Source organism: Mus pahari, chromosome X, assembly GCF_900095145.1.
Source record: "Mus pahari chromosome X, PAHARI_EIJ_v1.1, whole genome shotgun sequence".
Lineage (NCBI taxonomy): Eukaryota > Metazoa > Chordata > Mammalia > Rodentia > Muridae > Mus > Mus pahari.
Window position 1 is genome coordinate 73372369 of NC_034613.1, and position 18783 is coordinate 73391151.

General features: G+C 36.9%; 1 protein-coding gene across 6 annotated transcripts in view; it reads right to left on the reverse strand.

Moving 5' to 3' along the window:
• Window positions 1-1270: 1270 nt before the first annotated feature.
• Gk (glycerol kinase) overlaps window positions 1271-18783 on the reverse strand; it is a 73828-nt gene continuing 56315 nt past the window's right edge. For 3 of the 6 annotated variants that reach the window (XM_021188837.2, XM_029534020.1, XM_021188838.2), the window contains 8 exons: window positions 14388-14466; window positions 13019-13115; window positions 11947-12031; window positions 11282-11402; window positions 11025-11168; window positions 9753-9833; window positions 5422-5508; window positions 1271-3563 (listed from right to left, as the gene is read on the reverse strand). In XM_021188837.2, the coding sequence (XP_021044496.1) occupies window positions 3553-3563; window positions 5422-5508; window positions 9753-9833; window positions 11025-11168; window positions 11282-11402; window positions 11947-12031; window positions 13019-13115; window positions 14388-14466 (705 nt within the window). In that variant the 3' untranslated portion in view covers window positions 1271-3552. The remainder of the gene's footprint in view (window positions 3564-5421; window positions 5509-9752; window positions 9834-11024; window positions 11169-11281; window positions 11403-11946; window positions 12032-13018; window positions 13116-14387; window positions 14467-18783) is intronic. The other 3 variants (XM_021188839.2, XM_029534022.1, XM_021188840.1) reach the window with 3 other exon arrangements.

Genomic DNA, 18783 nt, shown 5'->3' on the forward strand with positions numbered 1-18783 from the left:
TTTAACTTTGTGTTGTGTGGATGGTACATGTGGGTGCAGATCCCGTGGAGGCAGTAAAAGTACATAAGATGTCCTGGAGCTGGAGTTACAGGCACTTGTGGCTGGCTCAGTGTGGGTGTCGGGAAAGTGAACTTTGGTCCTCTGTAAAACAGTTCATGATCTTAACCACTAAGCTATCTCTCCAGTTACTAGTCAAGCGTAATTTTAAAAAGGAATAACCAAAATTTAGTTGATATTTGTATTTACTAAAATAAACCTCAAATTAGTGGCTTAGTTTAAAATAAACATAAGCAACCTATATACATTAATGTGTACTTAAAGTGCTAAGTGTTTGCAATTTTAAGTAACACAAAAGATATTAAAATACTGCTTTTAACTAAACCCTTACTTGTTCATAAGTTACATGTTTCATGGTACCTTTTATTTAAAAGAAAGGTGGCACACATATCCAGGAATCTGCAACTTGTTTTTCTACACATTCTAAATGTTTCCACTTGTTTCTAGACTGTCCTCATTTTCTTCCAAAGCTACACATTTTCTTGTGATTGTATTATATTTTATTCATCCAATTTCTTTTTCATATGTGTTTTGGTGATTTAAATATTTTATATTAACAAAATTCACTTGTGAATGAATTATGTAACAGTTAAAACCTAATAATATTTATCATGTTTAGTAATGGAGAATAAAGACTGATATAGTGGTGCGCTTAGGAGGCTGAAGCAGGGGGATCACCTGAGTATGGGCTACATTAGAAGACCACTCAAACATATTCTCATTCTCTCTCTCTCTCTCTCTCTCACACACACACACATAACACACACACACAGTGGTAGTCTGAATATGCTTGGCCCAGGAAGTGGCACTATTAGGAGGTGTGGCATTGTTGGAGTAGATGTGGCCTTGATGGAGGAAGTGTGCCATGGTGGGGGTTGGCTTTGAGGTCCTATGCTCAGGCTTCTCCCAGTATGGAAGAGACCCGACTTCTAGTTGCCTGTGAGACTGTAAGAGTTGTCTTGGTTATGGTATCTCTTCATAGCAATGAAACCCTAACTGAGAACACGGGGTGTGGGGAAGATACAGAGACAGAAAGACAGAGACACAAAGAAAATATAAAAGCTACTTAATTTTAATACTCCACTAGAAAATTTTAAAAAGACTTGATGGTCTGTGCATGGTGGCATATGTCTTTATTCCCAGCAGTTGGAAGAGACAGAGGCAGGCAGATCTCTATGAATTCAAGGCCAGCTTGGTATACATAGTGAGTTCCAGGACAATCAGGCCTACATAGTGAGACACTGTCTCAAAAAAAAAAAAAAACAAAACAAAGGATATTAATAAAGAAGCATTAATGCATTATTGATTTTACAGATCAACTGGAGAACAAAATGTGGTGATGTTGGCATTAGTATGAAAGAGCAACAGTGTTCCAGACCTCAGTGACTAACCCAGCTAGACAGAAGCTGAGGCAAAGGATGAAACCTAGAGATAAGGAGGTCTCAGTAAGGGGAGACTCTACTGATGATGGCCTTTAGCCTTGAAAATGTGTTTTCTGAAAATGCTGAGGTAGCAACTGTCTACTCTGTTCTAACAGAATAAATAAGGTGTTTATTATTCCAGAAACCACTTCTGCGGCTAATTGGCTTGTTAGTGCATGTGACCAAGTACTGAAAAGTGGCTTTTGTGTCTGCTGAAACATCTCTGATAACCAAACTTTCATCTGGAAATGAGAAATGCAAAGAAGAAATAAGGGGTACATTTATTGTAAGTAAACTTACCATTAATTATCAATAGGTACAATTTCAAACATTTATAAATCTCGCATTTTGTAGAAAAATTAATGTTATTTTAAAATTACTAGAACAGTGATTTACACAATTATTTACAATGAACTCAACCTGCCTTTGTAGAGATATAACTGAGTTTGAAAGTATCACTGCCATAACAATTTCACAGTACCTTTCTATATTTATGCCACTTACGTGGCAGCTGTATCAGTAAAACCCAGCAGATTCAATCATTAGGAGCAGCATATTCAGAACAGGAAATACAATCTATCATTAATTCCAAATAAAACTTTTTCTATTAATATATCAATATTTTCCATTCCAAAATGATAAAACAAAATAATTAGAAAGTATCATTTTCTTATTTTTTTAGAAAGTATCATTTTCTTATTTTTTTACTATAAAACAAATATATTTTTAAATTGATGTTAGGAAGCTAGGTTAATGAGTTATAACCAATAATTCTAAATATTTGAGAAGTTATTGGTTATACCGTGAGGCATTTGTAATGATAGTTGTTTTTGTCAGTTATGACATTAAGTAGAAATAATTTTCTATCATACCAGAAAATAAGAACATCTTATTAATGGGTAATAACATTTAAAAGGCATTATTGGCTTTATTCACATATATTTTTCCACTTTTAGCTTTTGAATTTGACAATTCTTCAATAGGAGCTCAAATATGGAAAACATCAATTCAAAGGAAAAATTTTATTTGGACTAGAATCATGTTTGAGAAGAGTATTTACTGTTACATGCCACAGTTACTTTTCTTCCAGCTGAGATAATGAAATGGTAGAGTATAAGAAATATAGTTGAAATTACAATATAGTACATTTTAATTGACTGAATACATACTTAAGTTTTAAATGTTTGATTTTATAAGAAAATTTTCTTCTGGTAAATAATATGCATAACCGTTGCCCAAAAATGTATACAGCTTGCCCCCCAAATTTATATACATAGTAGTCCACTTAAGACCAGCCCTCTTATAACTTACTGAATATAATGTGCTCTTAATTTATAAATGGGCTACTCTCAGCATATAAAATATATAGGCATGTATGTTATACATACAGAATAAAAATATAAAAAGGAGAAATGAAAAAAAAAAAAGCAGAAAAGAAAGTGTATCCTGTAAGATCGAGACAGAAAGCCATGGCAGTTAGTGGAACAGTGTAAAACACCTGACAAGGTTCAATTTTGGCAAACACTGTACAGAAAATATTTAAGCAACAAGAATAGCAAACCATTATCCAATAATTCTTTAGATGTTTCCATTGAAATATCCAGTAATGTTGTGGCCTTCTAATATATAGAAAAGAAGAGGTTTGAGAAGTTAAAAGCAAACAAGCAAGAAGCCACTCATTTTGAAGAGGTTAATAACAACCCCTTCCTCAAACATGTGTAACTCACTAGCATCTGAATATACTGGATGGCACATTTCAATAGACAGAATACAAAATCACCCTAGACCTTAATGGGAATAGTGTAGGACATCATGACAGTGGAGGCAGGGGTCAGCCCCAAAGGTGACTGACCCAATCTTAACTGTCAATGTTAAAAAAAAAGTTTCTGGAGGATTCTTTCTGCTGCATTTTCTTTATTTTAAGTCATATGTCTGCTTGGAGGATCATGCAGCCAGTGGCTTATGAAAAAAATCAGAGTCTATGAATAGCATCATTATATTATGAGACAGAATAGTCAGATTTTCATATCACATTAAAAAGCTTGCATCTTGGAAATCCGTGAGGTGATATTATTTATGGGATACCTAAAAGGGGACAAAAAAACATAAGTCAATAAGGCATATATGCATTTCAGGAGTTAAAACAATAAAGACTATTCAATTATTTTAAGCTACAAATTCTATACTTTCTATATAGCAAATTCCATTATTTACATATAATGCTCCATATAGTTAAGGAGCAACAAATGTAACTGGGCCGACTTCCAAATTAGCAAATATTACCACTCTCAATAAAGGCAAACAATGGCTACTACTATTGAATCTCAGTAGATGTCACCAAAAAGAAAGCCTAAAGATGGTGACTTGAAAGGAAGCCTAGTAGTTTTGAAATTCACTATATCACTTAACTTAGAGCCACACTAGATGTCTCCGTTTCCATAGTGCTGGGGACTTTGCATGCTATCATAGTATCAAAGGAGAAACACAAAACCAAATCAATCAAGGTTTTCAGCTATTATCTTCCCCTTATCTTTTCTAGGTCATCATCATATAGCAGAAATACTCAGGATAATAAGAAAGCAATAGAACATTTTCTAAAACAGTGTTTATTGTTGTAACACTAAAGTTCTCATGGCAATGTTGAATTTTCTGTTAAACATTTCTTAGCAACAGAAAAAGAACAAAAATCTAGTAATTCTGTTATGTTTTTGTAGACATAGCCTTTAGCATATTAGCATCAATACCAAAATAAGGTGTTGTTAGTACAGAAGTAGGTGATTAAAATTTTTATCCTGAGTATGCTGCTTAAGAATACAGGAAAAGGTAATATAGTCTAACTTAGGTGATTAAACTATTTTATCCTGAGTATAATTGAATATGAAGAATACAGGAAAAGGTATTACAATCTAACTTTAAATTCTCATGCAAATAATTCCATTTTTATTACTTAAAATATAACCCCATGTTCTGGTGATAAAATCTTTGTTTCATATTTATAGATGACATCAAACTGACAATGCCAACATAAAGAAAGGCTTGTCAGCTTTCCATAAGCAGATATCCCTTATATGATTGAACTTAAAATTTTAAATCTTAAACCAAGGTCAGACATCATATTAAATATAAAAACTATTCTCGTTTTTCCTCTAAATATAAAGCTTGAAAAATAAAAGCATGTTTCACTTTCATGGAAACTATGCAACAAGAAACCAATACTTTCCACTTAAGGTAAAAATCGGAAGAAAAACTGAAGAATCGTCAGAAGTAGTTTCCAAAACGGCAATTATGTTTAAACTAGTACTGGTGGTGCTATGCATTTCATAACATGCCGAGTCATTATCACATGAATATTCAATAGAAGCTATTGTGCAGAGGATATTTCCATTTTATTTCAACCTGAATTTATTTAATGAATAATTTAAAAGACTTCACAAAAATGTATTCTTTTCACTAAAAGAAATGTGACTGAGTTTTAGAGTTTTACAGAAACTCAGCTCATAAGTTCTGACCAAAACCTCTTTCAAGAATGGATCTAGTAAGACATTGAGAAAATATTTAGAAGTCTCAAAAATCATACACATTTAAAACCAAGGTGGTTAATGTCATAATCACACTTTAACTTTCATCAGTCATTCTGAAATTCCTTTCAGTTAAAAATTAGCATTTGTACTTTTTGGTTTTGGTTCCTGTTGCAGCTGATGGCAGCATGTAGATCTTCAAAGAAGTCATCTGGTAAAACTTTTGAAAATGCTTAAGCAAAGACATAGTCCTTAATTCTAACTGTCCCCAAAGATGAACCAATATAACTAATTGAGCCTTTAACTGATTTTTCTGGGTTTTCAAACATAGGAAGAATAAAAACACTATAAGTTTTCTGCTGAGTTATAAATTAAACACATTAAAGCTAACTAATACAAGTTGTCTAATTTAAAGAGTAACTAACCTGAGATGTACCTTGCTCCGATTAACATTACCATGCTACTCACTATAAAAAAGCCCAAAGGCAGACTACAGAAGATACTAGGGTCACCTGTGGTCATCCAAGTAGAAGGGAATTCCAGTCAAGCAAACCAAAAGAGAGACACATAATTACAATATTTATGTTAAGAATCACATGATAGCAAAACAAGTTATAAAAATAGCATATTCATCAAAGCTGGCAAAGAGTTATTACTTCAAATCAAAAATATAATCAATATCAAGGCTTCTGAAAGTTAATATACAATACAGATAGCATGCTAGAGGTAGCCAAGAGCATAACACACAGAACCCAACATCAGCTTTTCACTGGCAAAGCCAAAGAGAGCCTATGGAGAGCTTTTTGGGAGGCTATTGGTTTGGGCTTTCTAGATTCTTCTCCCAGTGATAGTAAATGAGCAATGTAATTCACCCAAGAATATATTCAAAAGGTTTTATTAATCTACTTTAGATGAGTTTAAAACTCTTTGTACATGTAATTTTTACTAAATGTGTTCTTTGACAAGTCCATGCATATATGAAGTGCATTTCCATCACTCTAATCTTTAACAACCTATTCAATCACTATAAACTCTCTAATCTCCCTCCTACTCTATTAGCACTCCCTTCTCCCTCTATGTCCCTTTCCAACACTCAGGTCATTTTGTTTTAAACACTGATTTGGTCTTGTGTGCAAAACAGACTGTGGTGTATAATGAAATAAGTACGGAAGTACTGCTGAAACAAAACGATATAATAAAACTAAATTTTATTGATTACTAGAGAACATGATTATATTTGTGACTAAGCATATGCATTGCACATATTCTTCCCTTAAATGTAAGTATTATGTACTGATGGGCTGGCAAAATGGTTCAGTGAGTAAAAGTACTTTCTGTGCAAATCTGGCAACCAGAGTTGGATTCCTAGAACCCATGTAGAGCTGGAAAGAGAAAAATTAACTGCAAAGTTGTCATCTGACCTATAAACATACATGTGCATGCACAGACACACTCCTCTACACACGGTGTATCTAAACTACTTAGCATATTTGGGGGCGTTAAAGATTAAACCTGGGGCTTTCTAGCTACACTTCCAGACTCTAGAATATAAGGTAATTCCCAAGTGCTACAAAAATACGGTCATTCTACAGGGTATCATTCAAATATGCCAGATACAGATTATCCTGGGCATATTTTATGCTATGTGGTCTGAAGATAGTTGTTTCTATTTTATAAAAAGGACTTTCTTTCTCTCACCATGTATTTCTTTTTCCCCTTAGGAACTGGATTTTCAATAAAGAGTTCAAGAAACCATTTTCCTTACTCTGTTACTGTTACTTTTTTTTAAGTGAAAGATAAACCTTTGTATACCCATATTTGTAGAGATCACAATTTTGTTTGATTTTAGGAACGCAAATGTCTAGTTCTCTTAAAGAAAGCCATTAGTTCTAACTTACAACAGCTAATTTTTCTGATGCCCCTCCAGTGAGTGCTGGTGTGATTGTGGCTAGGGATGTAGAATGCTTGCCTAGCATGCACAAATCTCAAAAAGGAGATGGAGGCAGAATTTCCAGAAGTTCATGGTAACCCTTTACTACATAGTGAATGAAATAATCCTAAACTATATGAGACTGTGTTTCAAAAGAAGAAAATAAAAAAATAATGACAAAAAGGAAGATGTGTGGAACTCCTTTCAATTAGGTGGTACCCATTTGATGAAGCTATTTCTTTTCCAGTGGGATAGTTACACATATATGGTACATAGGTATTCATATATTAATATGTAATGAATTTATATTTCATGCACACTTATATAGTTGTGCAATATATTCAAACCAATTTGAACTACTTTCAAAGTGTTTGATATGTTGTAAATCCAAAGCCAAGTCATTATAATAGACCTACTCTCATCTGTAATATTAGCATATTAACATTATTATATAATTCATATTATTAGCTATATAATCAATCATATTTAATATATTTTAAATTTGTTTACAATGCACTCAAATACATTTATAAACCAAATAATATGTTTGTTTCAGTACTAACAAACACCTTGGGAAATTAAGTGATACAATATCTTTTCCATAAATTAAATTAAAGAGAGTGAGTTTCAAGGCAACAATTCTAATATCTTTTTGGTTTTCTTAGGTTAGGGCTCTGTCTGTATTGTTATCATCACATAGCTTACACAGAATGTAAGCTGCCATTATATAGTTTATACTGTTTAAAGTAATATAGTTAGCAAAACCTTAAATATTATTCTGAGTTAATTGTACACCTTAGAGATCCTATTAGACACTATACATTTCAATGTTTCCCTAAAACTATTAAATATGCTTAATGGCTGGTCTAACTTCAACAAGAATAAAATTAAGAGGTGAATCTAGCAGTATAGACCTTAATACTGGCTTCTTGAGAGTCTGGATCAGGGCAACCAGGAAGTTCAAGGACTGGCTGGACTACAGAGTGAGTTCCAGGGCATCCTGAGCAATTGAATGAAGCCCTACTCAAGATAAAAAGTAAAGATGGCTGGAGATAAAGAAACCCATTACGGTGTAAGCTAATTTTAAAAATGAATAAAAAAATATAAAAAGAACCAAGGGAGGACTGGGATACTGCCTTATGTGTGTGACACTGGGTTCAATCTTTAGGACTGAAAACAAATTACAACTCCAAACAAATGACATTACCTTTACTATTGATGCTGGTGGCAAAAAAATAAAATAAAATAAAATAAAATAAAATAAAATAAAGAAAATAAACATTGAAAGTTGGACATACTGGTACAATCTGTAATCCCAGCAGAGATGGAGGCAACAAGACCAGAAATTCAAACTTTTACAAAATAGGTTCCTGGCCAGCTTGCACTAGATGAGACCACATACAAACAAGGAAAGAAAAAATGAAACTATAATAGTAATAATAATAATAATAATAATAGATTCAATTTTAGTTTTCTTTTACCATTTTTTCAAGTGTTACAGATTCATTGTAAGTAGGGAATATAAATGGAAAATGATCAATTGCTTTTGTGACAATTTGAAGTTAGCATATCTTTAAGAGATAGCGAAGAGAAAATATGTATTACATGTGGGGAAGAAGGGAAGAAGCCAGGCTGGTTGTTTCATTAACAAAAGAATCAGCTAGTCTAAGAAATCATAGAGCCAACTTCACATTGCATTGATTTAGGGGAATAAGCAAAGAAATCGAAGTCCATATTTGTTATAGTTCACACAGAACCCAGGAGTGTGCTACAAAAGTAGTACTTATGACTGAGAAATGTAATTGTTAAGGGTCCCAAAACTACAGTCATAGCAAAAATAAGCTAATCTACCATCTTAGAAAAAGGTGGCTGAGCCTGTGTTATGCATGAGACTCAGCAAACGAATATTAAAAAAAGAAAAAAAGAAAGAAAGGAGAAAGAAGAAGCCCAGGCTCAAACCAAAAGCATATTAAATTTATTTGGGAGACTAAAGATCCAATTCTAATTAGGAACAGCCAGGGCTAAAACTGTAGCTCACAGTGAAGTAGAAGCCACAGGGATTAACCATGTAGGCTTGGAAGCCGGGTAATACTTCACTCATAAACCCTTCCTCAATAAAGTGTGCTATTCAATCTGCTCCATATCTTGAATTTTGATAAGGACTATCATACCGTGTGCAGCCTGAAGCTATTTAAACCTGAATAGTTTGCTAAACCTGAATACTTTGCTGCCTAAGTGATTTTAAAGCTAAAATAGTTCTTTATCTTCTGCTAATGGCATTTCTCAATAATAAAACTTCCGACTTACTAGATTTAGTTTACTTCCTCCTGTCTGGTTTCATAGGAATGTATATTGCATCATGGTTTACTTAGCCTGAGTCCTTTCTGTAAGTGTCTGGAATCAGATGTGGAAGTTAATACACCCCTCAATTGCTTCTACTGATGAAAAAAGCCTCCCAAAAAGGTAGACATAATCAAGGAGAGGGAAAATTAAGAGTCTAGTTGATTTTTTTTTCATTAAGAAAGAACCAGAAATAATTTTACTTTTGGAAAATTTAGTTATTCATTGATATGCCAGGAATAAATCAATAAGGAGTGATATGGCAGGCTGGAGTGGAAGTACACATAGGAACCTGTAAATTCTACTTGATGTCTAGAACTCTGAAGTGTTTTCAACATGCAAGAAACTTTACATATAGCATAATGCTCTCCTTCAGAGCAGCCTGGCTCAGTATAAACAGCCATACACTTGAATAAACTAACACACTAAGAAAAAGGTCTCTAATAAATACAAATGGTCAAGAGTAGCCAATGAAAAACAATTTACCACTTTCTGGAGACTGAGTTGTAACCCAACCAATTGACTTCATCACAGCTTTCTTCCATGTGGAGTAACGGATTTCACTTTCTGAAATTAGAATTGGGAGTAACACATGTATGAGATGCTTAACGTTCAATACTTATGACAGATTACTCAGCACTTCTAACAAACCCGTGCACACATTTAACCAAAGTGAGGCTTTACTGGAACACAGACTTGGGAATATGCACCTGGTGGTGACTGGCAGTGAGTGGGGGGAGGGAATGCTTTGGAATCATTTGTAATAGAAATTTAGCATGAGGCTTGGGGAGATTGGGAGTCAGGCTACCTGCTATGGGAAAATTCACAAGAAAGTGGCAGTGATTCCAAAATGAAAATCCTGTTTGATTTGTTTTCTTATCTTTTTGGGGGGATGAAGGTAGGGGTGGGAGGAAGGGCTGACATAGGCAGAGAGGTGAAGTATAATGTGAAAAACCCAAAACTGAAGGAATTAGCAAATACTGGTTGCTTGCAAGGTTCAATTCATAACTGCCCCATCACCAATATCTTAAATGGGATTTTTAAAGTGAAAATCTATAATATAAAAAATATGCTGGAGAGATGTCTCAACAGTTAGGACTGTTCTGCCAGAGGTCCTGAGTTCAATTCCCAGCAACCACATGGTGGCTCACAACCATCTGTAATGGGATCTGATGCCCTCTTTTGGTGTCTGAATACAGCTACAATGTACTCAATTACATAAAATAAATAAATAATTCTTTAAAAAATGTACGCAAAGGTGAACAATGATGCTGCCCCATTACAGATGCAGAATCCTGCATAGGACTATTTAAGTGAGTGTATCCCCTTTCTCACTTTATATTTTTTAGAGTTTCTTTTTTTCTGAGACAATGTTTTACTGTGTAGCCCTGGCTGGTCTAGACCTTGCTATATAGACAAGGCTAGCCTGGATCTCACAAGAGATCTGCCTGCCTCTGCCTCCCCAGTGCTAGGATTAAAGGTGAGTGCCACCACATCTGGCTCTCCCTTCTCACTTAAAACAAACAAACAAACAAACAAACAGCAACAAAACCCTAGGCTGACAAGCTGATTGACAAGGTGGAAGCACCATTCTCCTGAACAGTACAGATGGGACCCATTCTACTCAAGCATGCCTGTTTAGCAGCCAAACGATTTTGTTCCATAACTTGTAGATGAATCAAAGGGTAGAAATCCCCCTCCCACACTTGAAGGCCATTTTCATTGTATTCCATTGAGAGTTCTGTTCTTTAACTGTACCTTCAGCATTGATCTGAGGTTCGAACCGCTCCACTGTGACAGCTGACAAATCCTCAGGTTCAAGACTCCACACACCAACCCCCTCTGCAGCCCCAGCCGCCATGGCAGCGCCTAGCGCAGTTGTTTCCGGCATGGATGGTTTTACTGAGAGAAGAGAGCTATGTCAACAAGTGTATCATTATATATGCCTGAAGGATCCGTCCTTCCCGAACCAACATTAGTAGTTCTGAGGTTTAAAGGAGCGAAGGATTACTAACCTACTGGAATATACAGAATGTCTGCTTGTAGCTGCATAAGAATTTTATTGCTGGTCATTCCTCCATCTACCTGTAAATGACTGAGTGGAATTCCACAGTCGCGATTCATGGCATCCAAAATCTTAAACAAAGCAAATGCAATTAGCATCATGAAACGACGTCACAGTATCATGCCTAAAAATGGCACAGCCCTTCTTACACAAACCGGGAAGTATTTCTCACAGCCCAAAGAGTGACATAGAGACATCTTACTCTGCTCTCCAAAGCCCTCCTTAATCTGACTGCAATCAACCTTTTCTGGACTCGCACTTCCGTATTCACCCTACTATTCAGCCAGCTAAGCAATTCTATTTGGCACCTTCATTTCCTGTCTTGAGGCTTGTGTTTGTGTTCTTTCCTTTGCCTAACATGTACTATTCTACTAGAAGTCTTCTCTCTAACATAGAATTCCCAGTGGTTGGTAATAAATGTTGGTGCTAAGATAATGACAGTTGGTAGGGGAGAGGGGGCACACTGGTATTTCGAGTAGTGTTTTTGCAGGCTACATTTTTTCAATTGGGAATTTAGCTACTTGATAAATTTCAGGCATAAATATATAATTAATATTTAATTTACGAGTGATAAGAATGGATCAAAGCACAAAAAAGTAGGCCTATGTTCCTTACCTCTCGTGTTTGGAAACAAACAGCTTCTAATGCAGCAAAAGCGATATGACATTTATTGGTGAACTGAGTGAGTCCACAGATGATCCTAACAAGACACAGAAAGATTTTTCAGACTAGAATAATATAAATAGGCCATGGATTTCTTTTTCTTCCCCAGCCTCTGGCTCCTACAATGTTTTTGTCCTCTATTGTGATGGTCCTGGGCCCTTTGGATAGGGATCCCATTTACAATGAAGCACTTTACTGACATTTATTTTCTCTACTCTGGCCAATTTGTGAGTCTCTCTGTATTAACTTCCTCTTTTCTGATGAGGACTGAGAGCTAAACTTATCTATGGGTGCAGAGATGCCTATCACTCTGCCACATCCCAGTGCTGAGATTAAGCCATTGATAGTATCTCCCAAATATGTAAAAAGTGAATTCAATAGGCAGAAATGTAAGCAGGAAGGAGAATTGGATACATCCATTGAGTAGTTCAGAATGTCCTTATAGCCCATAGCCCTCCATCCACAAGTAGAAGTATCTGTGATTTAACAGGACACATGATATTAACACAAAATCAAACCACATTCATTTAGATGTTAGTACTTTGGTCTACAATGTACAGGTAAAAATAGAAAATGATAACTTAGTTATTAACTATTTTAGTAAGTAATCAAGACCCCCCTAACATATACATATTGTCAATACTCTTCCTTTTTCATTATTGTTCTTAATTTTCATTAGCATTTATTAGTTAATCCTGAGATTCATTATAACATTTTCATATATCTACATAATGCTTTTGAACATATTCAACTCATTACTATCTCACTCATAATAATCGCCCTTCTCTTCTCAACTAGCTCCCTTCTATTTTCATGTCTTTTATCATCATTTACTTTTCAATTAATAAATAATAGCTGTATATATTACTGTCGTGTTGTATGATGTTTGGAGAGATGTATATAATGTGATATCTGCCACCCCATGCATTTATCTTATCTTTGTAAAAGGAACATTCAATATTCTTTTTTTTTCTGGCTGTTTTAAAATAGGCAGTAAATTACTTGTAACAACAGAAATACTTACCCTCTTGCACTGGGCTCCCAATAAGGTGCATATAACCCTGAAAATGCTGGAACAAAGTAGCAGCCATAAGAAGTACCTACTTCTTTAGCAAGTTTTTCTAGTATTAAAAAGGAGAAAGAAAAAAGAAAATCAACCGATTTCTTAATTTGTTAAATAAATACAGACTTTCAAATTTAGATCAGAATTTTTGATGTCTAGTTCATTAGCATCAAATGGTTACTAATTACAGTAGAATGTTAAGATCAACAAGAACATTTCCCCTACACTGAACACCCCCACACACACAAATTAAACTGAACTCAAGAAACCAAGGACCTGGATCCATTTCCTTTAGCCAGTTTAGTTTATTTCCATGTATATGTGTGTTGGATGTGGGTTGTATGTGTTTATGTGGTGAAGGTGCACACATTTAAGGGCCAGGAGTCAGCCTTGGGTGTTGTTCCTCGGGAGATGTCCATTTTCTTTATTAAGACAATGTCTCTCACTGGCCTCAAACACGCCACAGAGGCAAGACTAATGCGCTGCAACTTTCCAGCTTTGGGGTTAGCTTTCGATGCCAGCAAGCTTGTTTTGTTTTTCGTTTTTGTTTTTGTTTTTGTTTATGTAGTTCCAAGGACCAAACTCGGATCCTTGCACTTGCATTTTAAGCATTTTGCCTATTGAACTATCTCCCCAGTTCTAGTTCCATGATTTTTAAGTGTCTTGACTAGGAGACGAGGTAGCCTCTCCTCAGAAATGCATTTATGGTTGTCTTACCTTTGGGCAAAGTTAAACAAGTAGATGAAAATGTAAATAGCTGAGCTCAAAGTAATTACCCACAGGCTGAATACAGCCATATTAATACTTAATTTATAAGTACCAGAGTTTTAATGTTCACTGTAATCCAGAAGTTAAAGCTCTTTCTCATCAGATAACATGTAACTACACTGCTTTACCTACAGATTCAGGCACTCTCTGGTGTTCAATTTTACGCATCGGCAATTTTTATGCCTGATTTTACCAGTTTGTTAATAACTACTACAAATTTTGTCCACTGATTGTGTAATAAATCTTCATAAAACAGTCTTTTCTGGACAAATCAAATTTATAAGAAGGGTCCACATAATTCATAGATCAAGTTAGTGGCAAAGTTAATATTGACAGATTGCAGGGACAAAATATTAACATTTTTCATTCTTCTATACTTTTTTTCTTCTGAAACTGAGTCTCTCTATATAGCTGTGGATAGCCTGGAATTTGCTATGTATACTAGGCTGGTTTGGAATTCACAGAGATCCTACCTCTGCCTTCTGAGTATTGGGATTAAAGGCACACACCAGAATGCCTGGCTATCTTTAGACAGCTTAATTCTTTACTAAAACATACTCACCAATTTCCTCAGAGGACTTAATAATTCCAAGGTTGTCTCTTAGCCAGCGGATTACAGCACCAGCTATAGCTACGGAACCCTGCAGGGAAAAAATAAATCAAAGATAGAATGTGTGTTGCCACTAGAAAGGGTCTTCTCTATGTATGGTAATTCTAAGTAGAAAACATTCAAGAGATTCAATTTGGGGATTCCCTACAAACATGAAAACCATGTCTTGTAATGTGAAAAATTTTACCTAGAGCATCTTATGGATAGGGGAAAGAAGTGAATACTGCTGCATACCCTTGAAAATATCCCAATAGATGGCCACCCATCTTTTAAGCAGCTTGATCTTTGTACAATTTGGTACTTAAGCATAAGCGTCACCTATTACAAAACTTACATCATCCACAAGGCTACTGCAATGAGCCACACTCAAAATTTAAGTATGTTTTATATATCTAATAGCACAGAAAAAAAAAAGCCCATAAACCCAGCAAAGATACAAGTAATTATTCATATGTCACAGGGATAAGGAGGCATTGGGTTAGATCCCTAGTATCCCTCCCACACCCAGACAATCTCCAGGGCTTTGGGAGGGAGAATTAAGGGTGAAAACATATAATTGTAGTCATATCTGTGTTCAAGTTTCATTGCTTAATTGCTATCTGATTTCAGATAAATTATATAGGCTTTCTGAGCTCCATTTTTAACCTTCAGAATGATGGTTACTATTACAATACTTATCTAAACTAACTATCATGACTCTTACTATTAAGAATACATGTCAAAACCGAGGCCCTCCTGGAGGCAATCAAGGAGGCTTCCAGAACTGGGAAGGTGGTGGTGGTAGCGGTGGTGGAGTGGCAACTACTAAGGAGGTTTCGACCGCAGCGGAGGTGGTGACTACAGCCAAAACCGCTGGGGTAACACCAACCGGGATAACAACTCCAACAACTGAGGCAGCTATAACTGGGTTCCTCAGCAACAGCCACCACCACAACAGCCACCGTCACCACAACCACCACCAGAGCAACCACCGCCACCACCTAGCTATAGCCCTGCTCAGAACCCTCTAGGAGCCAGCAGCTACAACAAAAACCGCAACACCCCTGGCTCCATCGCCAATACCAGCAGCCCTACAGTGAGCAGCTACAGCCCTCCACAGCCTAGTTATAGCCAGCCGCCCTACAACCAAGGAGGCTACACCCAGGACTACACAGCCCCACCACCTCCACCTCTGCCACCACCTGCCTACAACTATGAGAGCTATGGCCCTGTCTTAGTCAGGGTTTCTATTCCTGCACAAGCATCATGACCAAGAAGCAAGTTGGGGAGGAAAGGGTTTATTCAGTTTACATTTCCATACTGCTGTTCATCACCAAGGAAGTCAGGACTGGAACTCAAGCAGGTCAGGGAGCAGGAGCTGATGCAGAGGCCATGGAGGGATGTTCTTTACTGGCTTGCTTCCTCTGGCTTGCTCAGCCTGCTCTCTTATAAACCCAAGACTACCAGCCCAGGGATGGTCCCACCCACAAGGGGCCTTTCCCCCTTGATCACTAATTGACAAAATACCTTATTGCTGGATCTCATGTAGGCATTTCCTCAACTAAAGCTCCTGTTCTGTGATAACTCCAGCCTTTGTCAAGTTGACACAAAACTAGCCAGTACAGGCCCCTACAATCCTGTCCCTTACCCCCCCCCCCACTGCCCAGACCTACCTTCAGCCCAGTTATAACCAGTTTCAGCAGGGTGCCCAGCCCTGGAGCCAGTACTATCAGAACCAGAGCCAGTGGCCGCCATACTACAGAACTACGACCATGGAGGCTACTGGGGCAGCACACAGAGGGGCACAAGCACACAGTAGAAGGTGCTGGAGCCTTCAGAGGCTCTTGCAGGCTCTTCTACTAGCACCTGCCTTGGTTCCTTCTTTCCTCTGAGTCCTGTGGTGCTGGGGACAGAGTTATTCCAGGGCTGCCTCTCTCTCAAGCCCACTTCTTCCAGAGGGGCTTCTATCTTCATACAGGCCAGACATTTTTCTCTCTGGATTCAAACAGGCAACAGTGACCTTTTTCTTTTGTCTTTGTCCTCTCCACTTCCTGCTCTCCCTGCCTCTTTAATTAAAGAAGCCTCCCCCTCGGTTACCCAGTGAGGTCACAGTGATGGGGAGGACTCTTGCCTGTCTGCCCCTCCCTAATCTGCTGTTTAGCCCCTTGGCTTCCCAGACTCTCACACAGTTGGTTGTAAATTCTTCCAGGACCTGTTTTACTGTCTACTTTTCAGGATTAAAAAAAATCAAAAACTTAAAAGAAAAGTTTAAGACGTAAGGCAGAGGCAGGCGGATTTCTGAGTTCGAGGCCAGTCTGGTCTACAAAGTGAGTTCCAGGACAGCCAGGGCTACACAGAGAAACCCTGTCTCGAACCCCCCCCCCCAAAAAAATTAGAATTTGTCTGTTTTTACTGTGGATCAGGTGTTGATACTTCATCAAATAACCATTTCTTTGCTGAGTTCAGGTAACCAAGGAAAAGCCACACCCTCAAAACAATAAAATCCCCTTTAACTTAACTTTTTATATGATGTCCCAGTTCCCCATAACTTTGCACATAAGCATCTGTTCAGTTAGACTGTAACTGCTTTTTTGTACTTGGAGGGAGTGTGACTATTGAACTTGAAACCTTTTACTCCAAAAAAAAAAAAAAAAAAACACCAAAATTCCATGTCAAGGTTCTCACTAAACACAAACACTAGCTTCACTGATCTTTAATTCTCACTAGCATATACTATGATTGCATGTATGGAATGCCCACAATCAGGAAATCCATAGGAAAAGGAAGTAGACTAATGGCTGCTCAGGTCTGAACGGGTCAGGGTAGGATAGCGTGAGGTAGAGCTATAAATGGGGTTTTGCTTTGGGGTTATGAAGCATACTGAAGTTAATATGTTGTTGTTTGCAAAAAAAAAGACTATAACAGAAACCATAGAGTTGTACACACAACAAAGATAAATTTGGGACTAGAGTTGTAGCTTGATGGTAGAGTGTTTTCCTAGGGTACACTAGATCCACGTTTCCATTCCCAGCATCACAGAAAAGGAAAAAAAAATAAAAAGCTGTTTTGGTACATAGACTATAGCTCAGTAAAACAATTATAAAAATACACTAGACCAGGGGTTTAGCTATGTCAGGGAGCTTGTCTGGCATGTTTAAGGTCCTGGGTTCAATCTCCAGTCCCACAAAAAGTAGACAAACAAACCAAACAGATCCTAAAGGCAAACATATATCAAAAACAATAATTAAGGATTCTAATATATTATGCTGAAGTTCCATTCACAAAACTACTTCTGTTGAGTCATTCTATACCAAATATCAGATTTTATTAAGTGTAGAAACATGTCCCCAGGTCAATTACATGGATTTTAATTTGTCTCACTGGTAATCGAGTTGCACATCAATAATTCTAGATGGGGAGATGGGGAGAGAAGGAACTAGAGTTCAAGGCCATCCTAGGCCACTTAGTGAGTTAGAGCTTGAGCTACATGAGAGCCTTCCTTAAATTAAAAACAAACAAAGAAAGAAACAAAGGCTGGAGAGATGGCTCAGAGTTTGAGTTCTGGCTGCCCAGGGGGTCCAGGCTCAATTCTCAGCATTCAGAGGGCAGCTTACAACCAACTGAACCCCACTCCCAGGTGACCCAATGCCGGCTTTTGGCCTCCCTAGGCACTGCAGACATATAGGCAGGCAAAATACCCATAGCCATAAAATAAAAATAAAGGTTAAAAAAGTAAAACTAACAAAACAAATCAACCACCCAAATTGTCCCTTCTGGATATCAGTTGCCAAAATGCAAGTGAATCAGAATATACTGACATACTCCAACAGTTTCTATGAGAAGTCATTGTATGTCCCCACAAAGAGTAACAGTTTTTCTTTATACAGTAACTTTATGTTTTATTAATGGTAGATTTATTAATTAGTAAATGGTAGAATAAATAAAATTAAAGTCAAACAGGTAAAATTAAAGCATTTAATTCAAAACATTAATGTAATCTTAAATATGTAATCAATATTAAACTCATTGTGTTGTTTTTTGTACTGAGTTAAACATCTAATATAAATTTAAAATTATTATTATTGTGGTGCACACCTTTAAGCCCAGCACTCGGGAGGCAGAGGCAGGCGGATTTCTGAGTTCGAGGCCGGCCTGGTCTACAAAGTGAGTTCCAGGGCAGCCAGGACTATACAGAGAAACCCTGTCTCGAAAAAACCAAAGAAAATTATTATTATTACTATTGTGTTCATGCGTTCATAAACCTCTGCTACAGTGTAGGAGCGGAGGTCAGAGGACTGCTTTCTGGAGTCCTGAGATGGCTTACAAGGTAAAGGAGCTTGCCACAGAGCCTACTAACCAGAGCTGCAAC